The 19634-nt window shown below is 41.7% G+C and overlaps 2 protein-coding genes across 6 annotated transcripts in view; one reads left to right on the top strand and one right to left on the bottom strand.

Moving 5' to 3' along the window:
- Positions 1-33: 33 nt before the first annotated feature.
- TCTA (T cell leukemia translocation altered) lies at positions 34-3300 on the bottom strand. Of its 3 annotated transcripts, XR_014023121.1 has the most exons (5): positions 2843-3300; positions 2452-2506; positions 1312-1391; positions 862-983; positions 54-172 (listed from the first exon to the last, which is right to left on the bottom strand). XR_014023121.1 is itself a non-coding variant. In XM_081302572.1 (4 exons), the coding sequence occupies exons 1-3, from the start codon at positions 3063-3065 to the stop codon at positions 1349-1351; spliced, it is 321 nt and encodes a 106-aa protein (XP_081158698.1). In that variant the 5' UTR covers positions 3066-3300; the 3' UTR covers positions 34-172; positions 1312-1348. The 3 variants fall into 3 exon arrangements, 2 of the variants coding, with proteins under 2 accessions (XP_081158698.1, XP_081158697.1); XM_081302572.1 differs by lacking the exon at positions 862-983 and having other exon boundaries at positions 34-172; XM_081302571.1 differs by lacking the exons at positions 54-172; positions 862-983 and having other exon boundaries at positions 1137-1391; positions 2843-3293.
- An 88-nt stretch (positions 3301-3388) lies between these two features.
- RHOA (ras homolog family member A) overlaps positions 3389-19634 on the top strand; it is a 49581-nt gene continuing 33335 nt past the window's right edge. Inside the window, exons 1-3 of one of the 3 annotated variants that reach the window (XM_081302565.1) lie at positions 3396-3666; positions 5039-5115; positions 11173-11247. The gene's annotated coding sequence lies outside the window, so the exon portion shown is untranslated. Of the gene's footprint in view, positions 3667-5038; positions 5116-11172; positions 11248-19634 lie in introns of all 3 variants that reach the window. The other 2 variants (XM_081302566.1, XM_081302564.1) reach the window with 2 other exon arrangements.

The raw sequence follows: 19634 nt of genomic DNA, 5'->3' as shown, positions 1-19634 counted from the left end.
AGCTACATCCTCAGTTGGGCTTGGAGTGAAATGTGAGACCCTAAATGTATATGTGGTGGTGCCAGCAGATGGGTCTGGGGCTATGAAGAAAGCATCATCCTGCAAGCCAGATGACAGCTGTGGAGTGGGTACATAAGCTTGAGTGCAGTGCAGTCTCACTTCCAGTGTTTCTCTGTCACAAAAAATCTGCCTAAGCAAAGGCTGCCAGATGGATATGTGACATCTAACAGAAAAAGCAGGCAGTGTGACACTGAGATAGCTGGTGGCCCAGCAGAGGCAAACAGAAGTACAGCCATTAGGGAAGGAGGCAAGACCAGAGCCACAATGCTTTCTGGAGGCAGTGTTTGTATAGGGCCATTTGCCATCTACCCTTTTGGAACCTCTCCTGGCCCACTGTAAAGAGGCCAGCGTTCCCTGGCTTGTGGCTCTTTCCTGTTGAGGATTTCTAGGGGCTGAGATGGTGCTAGTGGCTCTTAGGATGAGGCCCCTAATCTAGTTTAAGGTGGAAAATCATGAAGTTGCAAGGCATGAGGCAGTCACTATACTATAAGTGTTTAGTACTTTCCTATGGGGGGGTATAAACCCAAGATCCCATGGTATTTAAACAATATGAGTGGGATGCCAACCCAGGGGCTCAGCTTGTGGTCTCTCTTTCAGGCACCCAACTTTCTCCCAAGAAGTGCAGAGACATGAGGACAGGTGATAAATGACAATTTCCTTTGCCTGGTTCATACGTGGAGAGCTCTGGTTGGGTGAAGGAGATGGGTATTTGGGCTAAAATGTGGATGGTGCCAGCAGGGATACTCTGCCTTCTACTTAAATGGCCAGCTAAGTAACCATAGAGTAAAAGGCCAGGATTACCTGGTGCTCTGCTAATAAAGCAAAACCAAAGAAATTCAGGAAATTGAGGGCTTCAGGGAGTGATGATTTTCCTTACAAATCTCAGATCTGGTCAACCTCTGGCTTCTTAGAGTGGTATATCACTATGGGGTCACATCCCAGAAGGATAAGAAGGGAGAAAGGAAAAAGATAAGACAGAAAAGGGACTACTGGCCTCCCCACCCAAAGATTTCTCCTGAGCTGACACCAGAGAGAGAAGCAACATGTCTTCTCTCCTTAAGGCACCCGTATCAGGGTAGAGGAAAACTCTTTACTTGCCCAGTACCTGGGACAGTTGGAAGCAAGTCTGAATGTAATGGAGGCCCAGTCCTGAAAGCATTGGGGTACTCTCTACCCCCAATCCCAAACCCCCTGCAGTTGTCCCTGGGGTCTGGGTAGCAGCAGCAGGACCCATTGCAAAAGCCAGCAGACCTCGTGATGCCTCTTGAGACTCTTCTGCTGCCTTCTCTTATTCCCTGTGAGTTTTGAGAGGTTCATTTGCTGCCGTTTCCCTGAAGGAGATGGAAAGAGAAGAGACAGAGGTTATTCATGGGCAGCAGAATAATCTCTGATATTGGCTCTCCCCAGTCCCTTTACTCAGCTGGGCTCAGTAGAGCTGCACTATAATTCAGACCTTTAGGCTGATCTTTCACAGCCCACCCAGGGCTTACCATTTTTCCCCTGCAAACCTGTTTTTCTTGGATCCTTACCTTATGGAGCACCCATCCTTCCTTAGTTGCCCAAGACAGAAAGCTGGGCAGTGGTAGTCTTCCTAAATGATCTCTTACCTTCACTCTTGCACCCCTTTATCTATTTGTCATCAACCAGGCAAATTCAGGCTACAACCTTGCTGAGTCAGTCCTTCAGTGGTTCCTTAGGCCCTCCATGCCTACATGTTCAAACTCCACCATGACAGCTTTATCTATTCTTATATCACCTGTGTGCCTTGTTTTATCCATTCTGCATGCCCAATTCACTAAACCATCCCCTGGCCTTTGATCTCAGCTTAGGTGTCTTGGGAGATGACTTCCCTGATCACCTGTGCCTGGGCACAGCTGCCCCCCCCCCCTTTATAAATCTCTTGCTCCCCTCTATGAGCGGACCTGGGTTCTCCTTGTTCTCTGGGTCTAGTGTGGCATTTGCCAGTGGTAGAAGCTCAAAGATTTGGTGACAATGCTCTGATAAATTAGTTTTACAGATGAGGGGGTTGACTCCAATGAGATCAGTGTGGTAAAAATAGAGATTGGGGTAGAGGACTTGCCTAGAACAGAGGCAACTGAGGGACTTCCCAAGTGAAGGGCTTGCTCCCACATACCTGCCACTTCATCTCTGAAAATTATGACAATACCACTAACCACCCCACAGGTTGTTGAACAGCATGCTGGTGATGATTCTCCAGAAACTGGTGTCATGCCACCTTGAAGCTTGAACTCTGCATAGAAATTTAGAAGAGTGCTGCAAAGGACACTAAGCTGACGAAATGATACCCTGAGAATTCCCCTTTTTGTCAATAACACAGGGATGACCTCTATCTGCCAAGCATGGGGTTGGGGTAGAGACAGATTTACTCACCACGAAGGAAAATGCGTGGAGCCATCAGGTGTGGATCCATTCTGGCCGCCCAGACCTGGAGAAATACATCCAGAGCTGCAGCGGGATGGGGATCTGGGCAGACATTAGTTCAGGTCAGGGAACGGTTATTTTTGGTGGAGAGTGGTGGGGGTTCTAAGGGACTAGTATTATCTGGTGAGGGTTTTGAGGAACAGTTACCATGTGATGGATGGACTGGTGGGAATTCTGGCATTAAAATGGTATGGTGGCACAGGTCAATGAACAACTACAAATTCTGATGAGCCTCTTTGGGGGATTATTAGTAGTCTAAGGAGATTCTAGGGAAACCAATGGTACAGCCTGGTAGTGGTGGTGGGTCGGCCAGCCCACGGAGGTTTGTAGGGAGCCTCACCTGGGCGGTGATATAACCCGGTCACTGTGTTCCCGTAGAAACCCCAGGCCAGCTGGATGCCCAAGAGACTTAACACCAACCAGAGCAGCAACAGCTTGAAGAGGGTCACGCGCATGTCCTGCGCCTCCCACTCCCGCAGGAATTCGCTGCCCAGGGCGCCCAGCGCGCCCAGCACCGTGGCCGGCAAAGCATGCAAAGACTGCCCAGACCAAGGTTCCGCCATGACTGGCCTGCGCCCCACCCGGGGTACTGTCACCGCAGTCCCTACCACGCAGGCGTATGGTCTTCCGGGTTAGGACCACCAGTGCGCACGCGTAATAAAAAGCGGAGGGGCCCTAACTCGCTTGCGCGAAGAGTTGGCAGTTTGGGGAGGAGTATTAAAACCGCGCAAGCGCACCCAGCCCCACCCTGCTTAAAGGATGAGTGACTCCGAAAGCATAAAATAGCAACCGGGTCTTTTATAGCCCCGGAGTTCCCGTGATGCTCCACGCGGCAGCAATGATTGGTTAGGCGTCTTGCTTTTAGGGCGTGGACGTGCTACTGAGCAATCGTGGCTGAGCTGTGAGTGCGCGCCCGCACGCGGGGCCACGACTGGCTCCGGCTCGAGCCCGCTGGGCGCCCGGGGGCGCGCACGTCCCTCCCCGCCCTCCCGCCGCCACCCGCCCTCCTTCGCTCGCGCTCCCCGCCCGCAGCCAGCCGCCCTCCGTCGGTTCTTTCGTTAGTCCGCGGTCGTCTCTGGAGCTACCCGTCTTCGCCTCAGAGCTTGCGACTCACGGACAGGCGTTCTCGGCGCAAAGAGGCCAGACTCGGAGTCGTCGTTTGAGGTGAGCGGGAGGATTCTCTCAAAGCGCCGCTGTTCCCGGGGCCCGCTCGGCACTTTTCCGGCCGCCCGCCCACTGCCCCGCCGCGGCCGCGCCCCACCTGCTGCTCCGCGCTGGCCGCTCCAACCCCTGGACCCTGACCCTGACTCCCGGCCGGACCCCTTCCCCGGAGGCGATGGCCCCGCCCGCGCAGTCTCCGGAAGCGCGCCCCGCCGCCTCCAGTGCCCCTTCCCCCGCCCGGCCGGGCCTGGTGGAGCCCTAGCCGCCCGCCCTCCCCAGCGCTTCCTCTCTCGCGGCCGCGCGGGGTTGGGCGGGGACTCCGGGCTGGCGAAGGACCGCACGGTGTAGCCAGCCGCCGCGAAGCGCGCGTAGCGTTGGAGTTGAAATGATAAAGAAACTCTTTACAACTCCATTTTGCCGTTTACATTTAATATGCAACGTGAACCACTGATTTATAATGGTGAGATGGTTATACTTTGGATAGATTTCATTTTTTTATTGTATTCTTGGATAGTGTTGTTGAAATTCTAGGAGTAAGACTGTCTTATTGGATGAAAAAGGCATTTTCATTTAAAATTTTTTTAATGATTTAAGTGATGTTTCATTAAAATAGTTGTAATTATACACAGCCTTAAGTCACTACGTTAATTAGGAATAATTTAAACATACTTATTCTTAGTTACTGATTGGATTGTTACTGGTCATCTTCATGAGATTGCACTATTTATACCAAATCAATTTGGTTAAAAAACCTTAATTAGTAGTTTATAGTGGAAAATTGGCATCCTTTTCCCCTCAAAGTTGGTTCCACGTATTTTTTAATAGTCCTTATTTAAAACTTTTATCTCTGTTTTTTGTATTTTGACAATATTGAAAATAAAACATTTATTGAAGGTGTGTAATCAGAATATATTTCTCTCTGCCAAATCTGAAGGGAAAAATATAAATAAAAAGGAAACCTTATATTTTAAAGTATTGTTCTGTGGTGAGAATTTTTCAACTACTTAGTGTCACACTCCCCAAAATATAGTGTGTACTCTGCAGATAGATGATTGTCACCTTCAACATAGCTACATTGAAGATATTCCTTTGAACATTTGACACACGTGACATTGGGCTGAAAATACAAGTCTCTTTCTTAATTGTAAAGGATGACTTATTGAAGGATCTTTTTGGGGGAGAAGGATACTGGGCTTTGAACCCAGGGGCACTTTACCACAGTGCTGTATCCCCAGTGTGTGTGTGTGTGTGTGTGTTGTTTTTTTTTTTTTTTTTGGAGGAGGGCTGCTGGGGATTAATTCAGGGCTTCCAGCTCTAGCGTTCTACCAACTGAGCTGCATCCCCAGGTGCCTCCCCTCATTTTATTTTGAGACAGGGTCTTGCTAAATTGTGGAGGCTGGCCTCAAACTTGTGATCTTCCTGCCTCAACCTACTGAGTAGCTGGGATTACAGGTGAGTGCTACCATACCTAGCTGGAGGATCTTTTTTTGATAAGTTATTTTGAGGTTCTATCTACTTATGTAGGGTAGTGATGGCTCTTGAGGGACATAAAATAGATCAGATGGAACTTGGGTTCTTTTTTTTGTTTGTGGTGCTGAGTTTGAGCCCAGATCCTTGTGGGTGCAAGGCAGCAAGGCAGGCACTCTACCAACTGAGCTATATCCCCAGCCCTTTTTTTTAAAAAAGCTGGTGAGTTGAACTTAGGGCCTGGAGAATATGCTGAGCAGGTGCTACACTACTGTGCTACCCCGCCAACCCTGGAACCTGCTTTGAGTCAAAGTCTAGTACTTAACTTGTAGGTTCTATTCAAATAAAATTCTGTACCGGAGGAAAGAGAATAAGAATATAACTACCAACAAATTTCTTCATAGATCTAGAATTTTAGATCCAATAGGAATCTTCAGGATTTGTAGACCAATCCCATGTGCAGGTGTGGAAACTGAGGCCCACAAACTTGAGAGTACTTCCCGAGATGTTACATCTAGTCAGGTATTCTCCATGTGCTCCCAAACAGCTGGCCCAGAGTCAGCTGAAATTCGGGGATTCCAGTTTATTCAAGTATTTTTCTCTTTTACCTTGCAGATTGTGCATAGTTGGAGAGAATCTAAAAAATTCACTTGCCAACAAATTTCTTTAGCTTTCATAGTATTCATTTTTCTGTAGCTGAAGTGTCCTGATGGTATTCCAGTTGAGAGAGAGAGTTAAATGTACAGGGTCCCTTGCTGACTTAATCCTGGCTTTAAGTGTTTGGATCTTTATGAAGGACTAGCTCAGAGGGAGGCTCAAGATTTCCCTGCTCCAAGGGCAGCATTACTAGATTCAGCTAGAGTGTTTTTAAGCAACTCTTTTGACTTGATTTATGGTAGGATGGGGAGAAACTGCATGTATCAAGGTAAGCAGTTGCCTGTGCACAAGCTTGTGGTAGTGGTATATTACTGGAGTGCCCTCCCCACTTACTGGGGATCAAACCTAGGGCCACGCTTGTATACCTATTAGGCAAATGCTCTACCAGTAGCTCCTCTATTGCTTGAGATAGGGGGATCCTCCTTTTAGAATTACAGGCGTGCCCCACTGTGTCTGGCCTATTTGAATATTTTCATAGTCTTAATTCCTTTTCTGTTTGTCATTAGCCCTATTTAAAAGTTTATTCTGGTCATGTGGGGGCATAAGTTATTGGGAGAGTTAAAAACAAGGTAGACCTTCAAGGGTGTTTCTTGTCTTCGGGGTGGAGTCAAAGTGGTGACAGGAAGATGATCTTCTTAATTGTCCTTGGAAGCCCAGAGATTTGTTTACTCTGTGAGAAAACTGTTATTTCAACTTCTAAAAGAACTACTCTGGATTTGATGGGCTTCTATAGATAGCACAGTGGATTTAATTGCATTTTGCTACTAGTGATAAGGATATATGGTACATAATCACTAGATTTTAAAATTGCCTTTTGTAGGGCTTTTCCCCCCCTCCTCCATCCTCCCCATACTGGGGACTGAACACAGGGGCATTTTACAGTTGAGCTACATCCTCAGCCTTGTTTTTAAAATAATAATAATAATTATTATTTTTTTAAAGAGAGTGAGAGAGAATTGAGAAAGAGAGTGAGAATTTTTTAATATTTATTTTTTAGTTTTTGGCGAACACAACATCTTTGTATGTGGTGCTGAGGATCGAACCCGGGCCGCACGCATGCCAGGCGAGCGCGCTACCGCTTGAGCCACATCCCCAGCCCCTAAAATAATAATTATTATTATCTTTTATTTATTTTTATATGGTGCTGAGGATTGAATCCAATGCCTCACACATGCTAGGCAAGTGCTCTTATCACTGAGCCACAACTGTAGCCCCTATTATTATCTTTTGAGACGTGGTCTCCTTAAGTTGTAGACCTCAAACTTGCAATCTTTTGCCCTGCCTCCTGAGTAGCTGGGATTATGTAGTTGCACCATTTGTGGCTGGTAGGGACCTTTTAAAACTATAGATAGACTGGGCATATGCCTGTAAAGTCAACTGTTTAGGAATCCTGAAGCAGGAAGATTGCAAGTTCAATGCCAGCCCGGGCAATTTATCAAGATCTTGTCTTGAAATAAAAAATAAAAAGGGCTGGGGATGTAGTTCAGTGGTAGAGCACCCTGGGTTCAATCCTTATTTCTGAGGAAAAAAAGGTTCCTAAGTGTTTTGTCCTCCCACCTTTATGTGCCAGTACCTATATATTCTAACCGTATTTTATTAATTATTTTTATGGTGTTATTGAATTGAACCTAGGGCCTTGTGCATATAAGCAAATGCTCTATCACTAAGTTATACCCCAAGCCACTATATTTTGCCTTTTGTTGTGCTGGGAACTGAACCCAGGGCCTCATGCATGCTAGGCAAGTGCTCTGTCACTGACCTCCGTTCACCAGTCCTGTTATTGTATTTTAAACTTGTTAGTGGTAAACGTGTCTCAATGTAGTATGCCTTTTGGGGGCATGCTCGCTGTTCAGTATTTGTGACATGAATAAATCAAATTTCTGGGGCTGGGGTTGTGGCTTAGCAGTAGAATGTGTTGGGTTTGATCCTCAGCACCACATAAAAATAAGTAAATTAAATTAACTATTTAATAAGTAAATAAATAAATCAAATTTCCAAAATAGATTGCAATTACTGTAAAATCCCTGTTTCAAATATTTCTATTTCAAGTGACTCTTTTTTGGGTAGGTGGGGGTACCAGGGATTGAATTCAGGGGGGCAGTTGATTACTGAGCCACACCCCCAGTCCTATTTTGTATTTTGAAACAGGGTCTCGCTGAGTTGCCTAACCTCTTATAGTTGCTAAGGCTGGCTTTGAACTCATAATCCTTTTGCCTCATCCTTCAGAGCTGTTGGGATTATGGGTGTGAGCCGCCGCACCTGGCTCAAGTGACTCTTTTTTTAAAAAAAATATTTATTTTGTAGTTGTAGTTGGATATAATACCTTTATTTTATTTTATTTTATTTTTATGTGGTGCTGAGGATTGAACCTAGGGCCTCACATGTGCTAGGCAAGTGCTCTACTGCTAAGCCACAACCCCAGCCCTCAAGTGACTTCATTTTTTTTTTTTTTTAAAGAGAGAGGGAGAGAGAGAGAGAGAGAGAGAGAGAATTTTTTAATATTTATTTTTTTTTAGTTTTTCGGCAGACACAACATCTTTGTTTGTATGTGGTGCTGAGGATCGAACCCGGGCCGCACGCATGCCAGGCGAGCGCGCTACCGCTTGAGCCACATCCCCAGCCCAAGTGACTTCATTTTTAATCTGTGGTGCTATAGTAGTAAGAGAAGGTTTTGTGTACTCATACTCATGGTAGTCATGTGACTGAAAATCAGGCACTGAAGCACTTCATTCTGGGCACTGATTTAAGCTTATACTGGTGCTTGCAATAAATGAATGCATTTTGATTATTTGCCAATAATCAAATATAAGATACAGTGTTAAATTGTAACTAGTAGGCAGTTTATAACAAACTGAACTGGAGTTTTGTTTTGGTTTTTGTTTTAGTTGTTGATGGATCTTTATTTTATTTATGTGTGGTACTGAGAATCCAACGTACTGCCTCCTCACACATGCTAGGCTAGCACTCTATCACTGAACTACAATCCCAGCCCAGGGTTTTTATTTTATTTTTTTTTAATGAGGATAGATAGAGTATGTTTAGGCACATTTATGATAATATCTTAAATTCACTTGAAGGGAAAGAGGAAAAACAAGTAAGTTTGGAGTGGAGTTGAAAGGAAAAGTAGGAAATAAAATTAGTTTAGAGAGATGGGCAAGGATAGATCACATAGTGCTTTTAGGACATGAAAGTTTTTAGAGTTCTGAGAAAAGATGTTATTAGTTTTTTGTTGTTGTTGTTGTTTGTTTGTTTGTTTTTAAAGCAGGGGAGTAACATGACCTCATTTTTAAAAATTTTTATTTTGGTGCCTGGGATTCAACCCAGGGGCACTTAATCACTTAGCCACATCCCCAGCCCATTTTATTTTCCAAGATAACGGTCCTACTAAGTTACTGAGGCTGGCTTTGAACTTGAAATCCTCCTGCCTCAGCTTCTTGAGCCCTTGGGATTACAGGTGTGCTCAACTATGCTGAGCTCTGCTGATATGTTTTTTTTTTTTTTTTTTAAACCAAGAAACCGCCCAATGCTGTGGTGCACACCTGTAATCCCAGTGACTTTAGAGGTTGAGTCAGGAGGATTTCAAGTTGAGAAGAGCCTCTGAAATTTAGAGAGACTCTAAGCAACTTAGTGAGATCTTGTCTCAAACTATAAAGATAACTGGAGATGATGCCTATAATCCTAGGGGCTCAGAAGGCAGAGACACAAGAAGACTTCGAGTTCAAAGCCAACCTCAGCAATGGACGAGGCGCTAAGCAACTCACTCAGACCTTTTCTCTAAATAAAAATTAAAAATAGGGCTGGGGATGTGGCTCAGTGGTTGAGTGCCCCTGAGTTCAATCCCTGATACCAATAAAAAGGGGGGCGGTTCGGGGCAGGGGACATAGCTTAGTGGTTAAGCACCTCTGCTTCTATATCTAGTACCAAAAAATGTAAAAGCCAAGAAACTAGAATCACTCTCTGAGTAGGTATAAATTTGAGTCGATTCTGACTTATTTTTATGGTGCTGGGGATTGAACCCAGGCTTTGTACTTGCTAGCCAGGCTTCCTATCACTGAGCTGTATATCCAGCTGTGGGGTTTTTTGTTTGTTTGTTTGCTTTTTTGGTTTGATTGTTTGTTTGAAATAGGGTCTTATTTTGTTGTCAACACTGATCTGGAAATTGTGAACTCAAGTCATCATCATGCTTTAGCCCTCCAAGTGACTAGAACTACAATACCATCATGCCTGGTTCTATTATGATTTTTTTTTTTAATAAAATAATCTCTGGCTGGGGATATAGCTCAGTTGGTAGACTGCTTACCTCAAATGCATAAGTCTCTGGGTTCTGGGCTGGGGATGTGGCTCAAGCGGTAGCACGCTCGCCTGGCATGCGTGCGGCCCGGGTTCGATCCTCAGCACCACATACCAACAAAGATGTTGTGTCCGCCGAGAACTAAAAAAAAAAATAAAAATATTAAAAATTCTCCCTCTCTCTCTCTCTCTCTCTCTCTCTCTCTCTCTCTCTCTCCTCTCTCACTCTCTCTTTAAAAAAAAAAAAGTCTCTGGGTTCAAGTCCTACCACCACACACACAAAAACATTAATAATAATCTTTAGTACAAAAACCAAAAAATTTTCACTGTAGTCTGGACAGGATATATATGATAACTGTAAAATTCCTCTAACTTTGTTATGTATTTGAAAGTTTTTGTTTGATTTAATATGGTGTTAGGGATAAAACCTAGGAGCACTTTACCACTGAGCCACATTCTGAGCCCTGATTATTTTATTTTTTTAATTTATTTTTTCTTTGGTATTGGGGATTAAACCCCAGGGGTACTTTACCACTAAGTTACATCCCCAGCCCTTTTTATTTTTTATTTTGAGACAGGTCTCATGAAGTTTCTGAGGGCCTCACTAAGTTGCTTAGGCTGACCTCAAACTTGAGATCTTCCTGTTTCAGCCTCCCAGGTTGCTGGTATTATAGGTGAGCACCACTGGTCCTGGCCCCAGCCTTTTTCATTTTTTGAGACAGGGTCTTGCTGACTTGCTTGGGCAGGCCTCTCAATTTGAGATCCTTCTTCCTCAGCTTTCTGAATGGCTTGGATTACAGCTGTGTGCCATTGTACCCAATTGAAAAAAAAAATTATAATACAATGTTGGGGGAAATTACATAAAAATTTTTTGCTTTTAAAAGGGAAACTTTATAATGTTTGCAAAATAAGGTTAAGTGATGGAGGCCAAAGACTGTGTAAAATATGATATATTTTATGATATGTCACGTAAGTTAAATAATGCACTTTTTCTCTTTTCTGGACTTTGGGTAAGCCCATTTACATCTTGTCCTTTTTTGTTTTTCCTTATAAAGTGAATAGATATAATTCTTGATATTTCTTATATTTTTATAGCTTTTCATCTGGGAAGTTCAAGGTACTTTGTACAACTTTGGTCACAGGCCGTGCATTTTCCAGCACATTTGTAAGGTATGTAAATAGAAGTCTCTTCCATTTCCCTTTCCCTACGGAAAAAAGATTATTATTAATGTAAATTCTGGGGAAATATGGGTGCATCGTTTCTATTAATGGTCCTCTTGTGCCAATCTTGAGAGTTTTTGTTGTTGTTTTGCTGCTGGGCTTGAACTTTGGGGCTTTGGATCCTTAAGCACGCGTTCTACCTCTGAGCCACACTCCCAGCACAATCTTGTTCTTTATCTTACTGTAACTCTTTTTTCTGTTTTTATTTTTCAACTTTTTTGTAAAAAGAACTTTTTTGTATTTTTTTGTATTCTTCTAACTTCCTCTCTTTCATTCCAAGCAACATTTTCTTCTTAGATGAAGATATATTTCTGAAATTAGACAAGATTGGATGTGTTTTCTTCTTACTCCTTCTGTTTTTTATTTTTTCAGCTGAGTAGTTTGGCCATCTTAACAATGTACTGTCTGTGAGGTGGTATAATTGTCAACAGAATGAGGATTGAGGATAATCCTTTCTCTTATTGGAGGGGTTGGCAGTGAGACTGGTTTGGAAGGGAGAAGTATTAACAGTAGGTACAGTAGCCTGTGCAGGAGCTCTTCAGTTATTGTAATTTATTTTTGCAGTGCTGGGGCCAAACCCAGGGCTTTGCACATGCTAGGTCCTAGGCGCTCTACCATTGAGCTATACCCACGGCTCTCTTCAGATATATATTTAGTGGTAGATGGACACAATACCTTTATTTTATTTGTTTTTATTTTTATGTGGTGCTGGAGATCGAACCCAGTGCCTCACACATGCTAAGCAAGGGCTCTACCACTGAATCACAACCCAGGCCCCTCTCTTCAGATATTTTAAACTGGTTGCAAATAAAGGAAATTGTAGTTTCTTAATTTAATTGATGACCTGGTAAGTATCCTGGTCTGGTACCATTTGGCCATCTTTTTTGTTTTCCTTGGGTCTGAGTGCATTCTGTATATGGAAAAGTGAGCTGTTAAGGGGATAAGTATTCTAATTTGGTGAGATGAGCTCCCTGGCAGTGAAGACATCTTGCTGGGAATAGTTTGTTGGCTTTGAACTCTTTGGCATAGTAGGAGAGATAGTGAAGTTAGTTTGTGGTTTTGTCATTATTCTTTCAGTAACAAATGGTTACTGAGTAGCTACTGTATGTTAGGAGCAGTCCTGGGATACATCTGAAGAAAAGAGATCTTCACACATGGAGTTTTTCCTACTAGTAGGGGAGACTGGTGATATATAAGTAAAGAATAGACTTGCTTTTTTTAAGAGAATAGCAAAAAAGCTTGAATAGTAGTAGAGTCTAGAGAGCAAGCAGGGAAAATGGAAAAAGTAAGATTATAGAGGTAGGCAAGAGCCACATCTGCCTCAATATAGTCAGAAGATGTGAGTTTAGAGTTTATTTTTTGGGAAGCCATTGAAGAATTTTTATGGCCTGAGAGTGATTAATCTAATTTATATTTTTGATAATGTAGACTTTTCGTATGTGAGGGTGTGTGTGTGTATGTGATGCTGGGTATTGAACCCAGGGCCTCTTGCATACAGGGAAAGCACTTTACCACTGAGCCACATTCTAACTTCTACTTTATGTAGAATAGCTTACAAGGAAGCAAAAACAGAAGCAGAAAATCTATAGGAGGCTTTTTAAATCCACTGATAGATGGTAGTGCCTTGGACAAGAGCAGTAACAGAGGAGGTGGTGGATTGATGATAATAATGAAAGGTATGATAATACCCTTTTTGAATAAATTGCAAGATATGGCTTCTTAAAACCCTAATCTGTGGCCAAAGATAAGCCCCATGCAACTGTTGGGCATAGGAGGCAACTAATTGCTCACCACTGGGCATGGTATTTTTGCTGTTTCATAAGGCTTGAAATGGATTCTCCAGTAACACATTTGTGGTTTGATTAAAGTTCTTCCTTGTAAGATGGCAGACTGTTTTATAGTTGTTTTTTCAGTTCTTTGTTATGTTGATGTATTAAAAACACAAAAAAGGCAAAAGTAATGTTATACTTTAGCTCCATGTATTTGCTAAAAGTAGATTATTTTACAAAAATGCTGATGGCCTTGTAATTATAAAAGACAGTTCTGGCCAAATGTGGTGGTACATATCTAATTCTAGTGACTCAGGAAGCTGAGGCAAGGAGGATCACAAGTTCCATGCTAGAACCTGGCAACTTAGTGAGACCCTGTCTCAAAAGAAAAAATGAAACTGGGCATGGTGATCTCAAAGCCTTGCTAGTTGTTAGGACTAGACTGAATTTGTGAACCTCCTGCCTCCTGTGCCTGGATTGTCAGAATTGATAATAATGAAAGGTATAATAATACCCATTTTTGATCTTGGTTTGTGACTCTGTCTTTATTTGGTTCTGTAATTGTTTTGTTTCACTCTTTGTTTTGTTTTGAGACATATATTGTCCAGGGTGGTAGAACTTCTGGGCTCAAGCAGTTCTTCAAAGTAACTGCCATCTAAGTGTGTTCTACCCCACCTGGTTATTTTTCATTCTAAAGCATCAGAAAATAGTAGCAACAGAAATGGGACTCTCCAAGTGGGTGGAAAATGCAGAAAAGTAGCTGTGTGTGGTGGCACATGATTGTAAAACCATTGATTTATGAGGCTGAGGCAGGAGGATGACAAGTTTGAGGCCAGCCTCAGCAACTTTGTGAGAACCTCAGCAACTTACAGAGACCCTGTGCCACTCCCTTCACACACACACACACACACACACACACAAATTGGTTGGGGATGTAGCTCAGTGGCAAGGCACCTCTGGATTCAAACCCAAGTACCCCCAGCCTCTCAAAAAGAAAAGAGAATGCAGAAGAGTAGATGGTAGGGTGAAGATTTTTCTCCAGTTACCTGCTACCACCAACTTTTTTTTTCTTTTAATATTTATTTTTTAGTTGTAATTGGACACAATACCTTTATTTTTATTTTATTTATTTATTTTTATGTGGTGCTGAGGATCAAACCCAGGGCCTCTCACGGCTCTAGGTTTCACTGCTGAGCCCCAACCCCGCCCACCAACATTTTTTTTTTGTTTTTTCCTTTTTTGCAGTGCTCAGGATTTAACCCAGGGCTTTGTGCATGTTAGCCAACACACTACCATTGATCTATGCACCCAGGTGTACCATCACCATTTATAACTGAAGGGGTCTTCTAATCCATGCAACTCTGCCTTCTGCATGTATAGTGAACTCTGACTAAAGATTTAGTCATGAAATCAGAAGCATTTATTTAATCTACCAGTTAAATACACTTTGTTTTTCCAGGTTTATCTTTTAGAAATTATGTTCTCCATTGTGTTTTCCAATTTTACTGATTTTTACATCCTGACTAAACTTACAAGAAAAATGTTTGTTCTTTTTTAAAAAAATTTTTATTAGTTATTGATGAACCTTTATTTATATATTTGTTTATATGTGGTGCTGGGAATCGAACCCATGCTAGGCGAGTGCTCTACCACTGAATCACAACCCCAGCCCTCAAAATGTTTGTTCTTTACAAGCAATCCCCACATAAAAATTGGTGAATATTTGTAGGAAATAGGGACAAGAGTGTAGATTTTTATCTTTTGAAACTTGTAGTTGCTCTAAAGCACAGGGACCTATTTTCATTATTAAAAAAAAAAGTTTTGATTTTAAGCATATGGTTGAAAATTTTGATGAGTACATTGTTAACTTACATTTTTGCAGCAGTTGTAACCGAGGCCATATGGTGCCTCTTCCATAGACCCATACACAAATGCTCTCCCACTTTTCTGGGTTATTTTCACATAGCCCTATTTGTAATATGGGCTTTGCCAGCCTAAGAAAGTAAATCTTAAGATGGATAGTATATGTTGTAACACTTTGGTAATCTTTTTTTTGCCAGGAGGTGATTTTGTTACATGATTTGGCAACTTTGTTAGTAATACTGTGTCCCGACTTTTTATGGAAAAGTTCTTTTCTGGTTGTCATCTCTTGTTTAACTTTTCTGTTTATTCATAAGGACACTTTGTTTATCTTTTGAAGATCTTAAGTTAAGAAAAGGAAAATAACAGTATCTTAGAGAAGTAGAGTATGGAGTGAATCTGACAAATACCTAGCTCTGACATTTTATAATTGTGACACTTTATTGTTGTGGGTTCTTTGTAGCTCAGTTTTCTCTTCTGTAAAAGGTAATGATAATGGAGTCCAATGAGGGTTCAGTGAGAGAGAAGTATTTAGTCCTTCACCTTTCACCCAGTTTGTATTTTATAGTACCTAAAAATCATACTTTTTTAGTTTGGAGGAGATTTATTTATTTTGTTGTTTGAGATGGGGTTTGCTATGTTGCCTAACTGATCTTGAATTTGTGGGCTTAAGGAGTCATGCTGACTGAATCTCCAAAGTAGCTGGGACTGTAGACATGCACCACTACATTTGGCTGGAAGAGAATTTTTTGGATTGGGGGAGTAGCACCCTAAAAACTGTTGAAGGACCAGGACAGGGCTTATTAGTAAGGCTTATTACTAAGCACAATGTTCTTAAATTTGACTGTTCCCAAAATTGGGATCCAGTTCCTATGAGGAAATTACCTTGGGTGTGTTTTTAAAAATTGTCTTCATGGAGCTGGTGCTCACCTGGTACCAAAGGTGTGGGAGATAGTTGTTGAGGCTTGAGAGGAGTAGGATCTGGACCCTGCCTGAAATGTTTGTTCCAGAATGCAGGATGCCTGTCTGCTTATTTCCATTGCCAAAACATCCTGGTGGGGGCTGGGGGGCTGGGGTTGTGGCTCAGTGGTAGAGTGCTTGCCTCACATGTGTGAGGTACTGAGTTCAATTCTCAGCACCACATATAAATAAATGAATAAAATAAAGGTCCATCAACACTTAAAAAAAAAATCTTAGGACACGTTAGACAGCTCATTGGGGCTATTTCATGGTTCATTCTTCTGTTAGTCCTGCAGAGAAGCATTGTTTTATAGACAATACTTAATCCTGACTCTGTACATCTATTTAAGGTTAACCTTGGAATACTTATACTTTGTATTAGGTAATTTGGTGCTCTTATTTAGGAAACCTGAAAGTATGTTACCTCAGGATGTGTTTCTTGCTTCCCTTCTCACAAAAAGACTGAAGTTTAGACTGCAGTAAATTGGAGGTTTTTTGCATTCTTCTCTGCTTACCTCCATGTGCCATAAATCTGTGGCTGTTGCTCTCTAAAGAATCTTCTGTAGAAAGGAAAGCCCCTGGTAACTGCTTGATCAAGATAGCCAAATAATGGTGGGCAGAGTGGCACATGCCTGTAATCCCAGCCACTTCTGAGGCTATAAGGGGAGATTGTAAGTTGAAGACTAGCTTCAGCAATTTAGCAAGGCATTCAGTAATTTAGTAAGACCATGTTGAAGGAAGGAAGGGAGGGAGGGAGGGAGGAAAGAAGGGGGGAAAGGTGCTCAATGGCAATGTGCCCTTGGGTTCAACCCCCAGTACCAAAATGTGTGTGTGTGTAACCAAATGATGACAATACCAGACTCAAGTTCATTGTGGACAGGTGGTTTGGGCCCTTTTGTGAACGGCTTCCTATAATGGCTTTATACACGTACACACACACCCCCCCACACACACAGTTTAGTGTTTTTTAGTTCTCAATGGATCTTCTTTAATTTTATGTATGTATTTATTTGCAGTGCTGAGGATCGAACTCAGGGCCTCACACATGCCAGACAAGTGCTCTACCATTGAGCCACAACTCCAGCCCATGACTTTATATTTTGAACTTCATTTTCCAGATGTTTAATGGTGTTTCCCCTTTGCATTCTTCTCTGTGCTAGTCACAGTCCTAAGTGTGGGTGAATTTGGAGTTGGTAGTTTTCTACCACTATCTCTGAAACAGTTTCAATTTAGGGATTCTCTTCCTCTGATCTAATACGATACTAAGTATTGTATTTATTTCAGTGTATACTTCCTTCAACAAAGAAGGAAGACATTGGGATCAGAGGCTACTGAAGAAAGGAGAAGCTTTTGAAAAGTTTATACTTCTTTTCAACCAGGTTTATTGTTTGTTTGAAAATTTGTTTCTAGTTTGGTTTCTTTTAGTACTGCCTGGAAAAAATACCATAGTTTTTACTTTTATTTTCAGTTTTATAGCTCTCCTGATAACTTTGCTTCAAGAAAATGCATTGTAGAGTATCTTTTGAGTTTTCAATGGGATTCATATGTATTTAGGTTGGGGGAAAAAGAGTGGCTCTTGTAGAAAAATTGTAACAATAAACCAATGAAATAATATCATCTGGTTGTGGATAGTTGATAATTTTCAGGCCTTAAAATTTGTTTCCTGGGGGGCTGGGGCTGAGGCTGTAGCTCAGTGGTAGAGTGCTCGCCTAGCATGCATGAGACACTGGGTTCAATCCTCAGCACCAAATAAATGTAAAGTAAAGGTATTGTGTCCACTTAAACCTAAAAGATAAAAAAAAAAAAAAAAAAAATTTTCCTGGGCTGGGGTTGTGGATCAGCGGTAGAGTGATCTCCATCCTTAGCACCAAATAAAAATAAATAAGTGAAATAAAAGTATTGTGTCCACTAAAAAATAAATATATATTTTTTAAAAATTTGTTTTCTTAGTGGATAGGTCCTGTTTTCTGTCTTCATAATGTCCGGTCCTTGAGGTTCTCTGAGCTTCAAAGATTTTCGAGTTTTACTTTTAGAGGTTTTATTGCCTACTTTAGGATTCTGTTCTGGCCTGCATAGAGCCCCTGTTTAGGCCCCTGTTTTTACATTTATGAGCACAACGTTTTTGGTGGGGTACCAGGTATTGAACTCAATGGCACTTGACCCCTGAGTCAGCCCCAGACCTATTTCATATTGTATTTAAAGACAGGTTCTCACTGAGCTGCTTAGCACCTTGCTTTTGCTGAGGCTGGCTGTGAACTCTTGATCTTCCTGCCTCAGCTTCCTGAGCTGCTAGAATTACAGGTGTGTGCCAGCATGAGCACAACTAAGTTTCTTTGTCATTAGGCTACATACACATACATCTTTATCTTACTTAAGCATGAGTTTTTCTGAACTGTTGTGAAGTGAGCTACTGGCCAGTTAGAGTAGAATTGTCTAAAATAAGCATATAAGTTCAAAAGAAGGATCTGAATTTGAGCACTTCCTGTCAAAGATAATTGAAGTTTCTGGGGGTTTGTTGTTGTTTGTTTTGAGAGGAGTCTTATTCTATTGCTCAGGCTAGTCTTGAATTCCTGGGTTCAAGTGATTCTCCTGCCTGGCCTCCTAATTTGTTTTGGAAAAAGGAGTGTGCTACCTTGGAGGGTGAATTCTCCAACTACTAAAAGTGTCTTAATGTAGTCTCACCACTGTTTTGTATTGATGTTCTTGTTATCATTTTCTTTTTAAAATCTGTGTGCTACAAGTTGGTTAGTTTCTTTGTTCCATGAGCACCAGTTTTGTGCCTGTGCCTAACCCACAGTGGTGAATAAAACATAATGTTCTTACATTACTGGAGTTTGGCAAGAAGAAACCTTGGAGAAGGGCATGATGAGTGAGGCAGAGATACAGTGAGAGCACCTGAGGGGCCTGAATGAAGTTGAGAGCTCAGGGAAGGGCCCTGAGGATAGTGATTTCAGTCCTAAGCATGATGTGCAAGGGTGGGAGGTGGGGTGGAGGTGGTGGAAGAAATATGGTAAGTTTTTAACCAAATACAACAAGCTGTTCATTCTTTTTAATGAAATTCACATGTTTTTTTTTAAATTGTTGATGGACCTTTATTTTATTCATTTATTTATATGCGGTGCTGAGAATTGTACCCAGTGCCTCACACATGCTAGGCAAGTGCTCTACCACTGAGCCACAACCCCAGCCCCTCACAGGATTTAATTAGAGGAAAAAATAAGATACAACTGAATTGTATAATTGAGATATGTGGGTGTCCCAGAGATGAGTCTCCTCTACTTCCTCCTTCTCTTCCTATTAGGTGCTGCGATTAAACTCAGGTCCTTGTGTATGCTAGGTGTGCCCTCTACCACTGAGTTACACCCCCACCCATTTTCTTTTTAAATATCCTATTTTGTAATTTTGATTTATTATCAAACCCCTGGAAAGGAAAATTGTCTTATTCCAAGTATATAGTACTGTTTTTAAAGTACTGAATTCAGTAAAAAAGTAAAAATTAAGTCATGTTCAGAACTATGCTATATAGATTATACTTTCTGGATGGTTGAGAAATTATAGAAAACTTATAATAATCATTGATGCTGCTTTTGCATAATTAGCCCTTTAAAGAATTGTGAGTTAAAATTATAATTATCTTAAGTGTGCTGAATTAGTCATTTTTTATTGCCATGCTAATTTTATCTGCATGGAAATTTGTTCATTATCTTTCTAAACTATTGTAGAGATCTTGATCTGGCAAAAGCAGTA

The sequence above is a fragment of the Spermophilus citellus genome (genome assembly GCF_964194105.1).
Source record: "Spermophilus citellus genome assembly, chromosome: 7".
Classification (NCBI taxonomy): domain Eukaryota; kingdom Metazoa; phylum Chordata; class Mammalia; order Rodentia; family Sciuridae; genus Spermophilus; species Spermophilus citellus.
The sequence above is the reverse complement of the archived record's forward strand: the minus strand, read 5'-3'. Positions and strand labels throughout refer to the sequence as shown.

What these genes read in the sequence shown, in the direction of transcription:
- TCTA (XM_081302572.1), bottom strand. Translation starts at nt 3,065, where the DNA reads ATGGCGGAACCTTGGTCTGGGCAGTCTTTGCATGCTTTGCCGGCCACG. An exon ending in CGGGTTATATCACCGCCCAG is followed by an intron (nt 2,507 to 2,842) that starts GTGAGGCTCCCT and finishes GTATTTCTCCAG; the next exon opens with GTCTGGGCGGCCAGAATGGA. An exon ending in TCCACGCATTTTCCTTCGTG is followed by an intron (nt 1,392 to 2,451) that starts GTGAGTAAATCT and finishes CATCTCCTTCAG; the next exon opens with GGAAACGGCAGCAAATGAAC.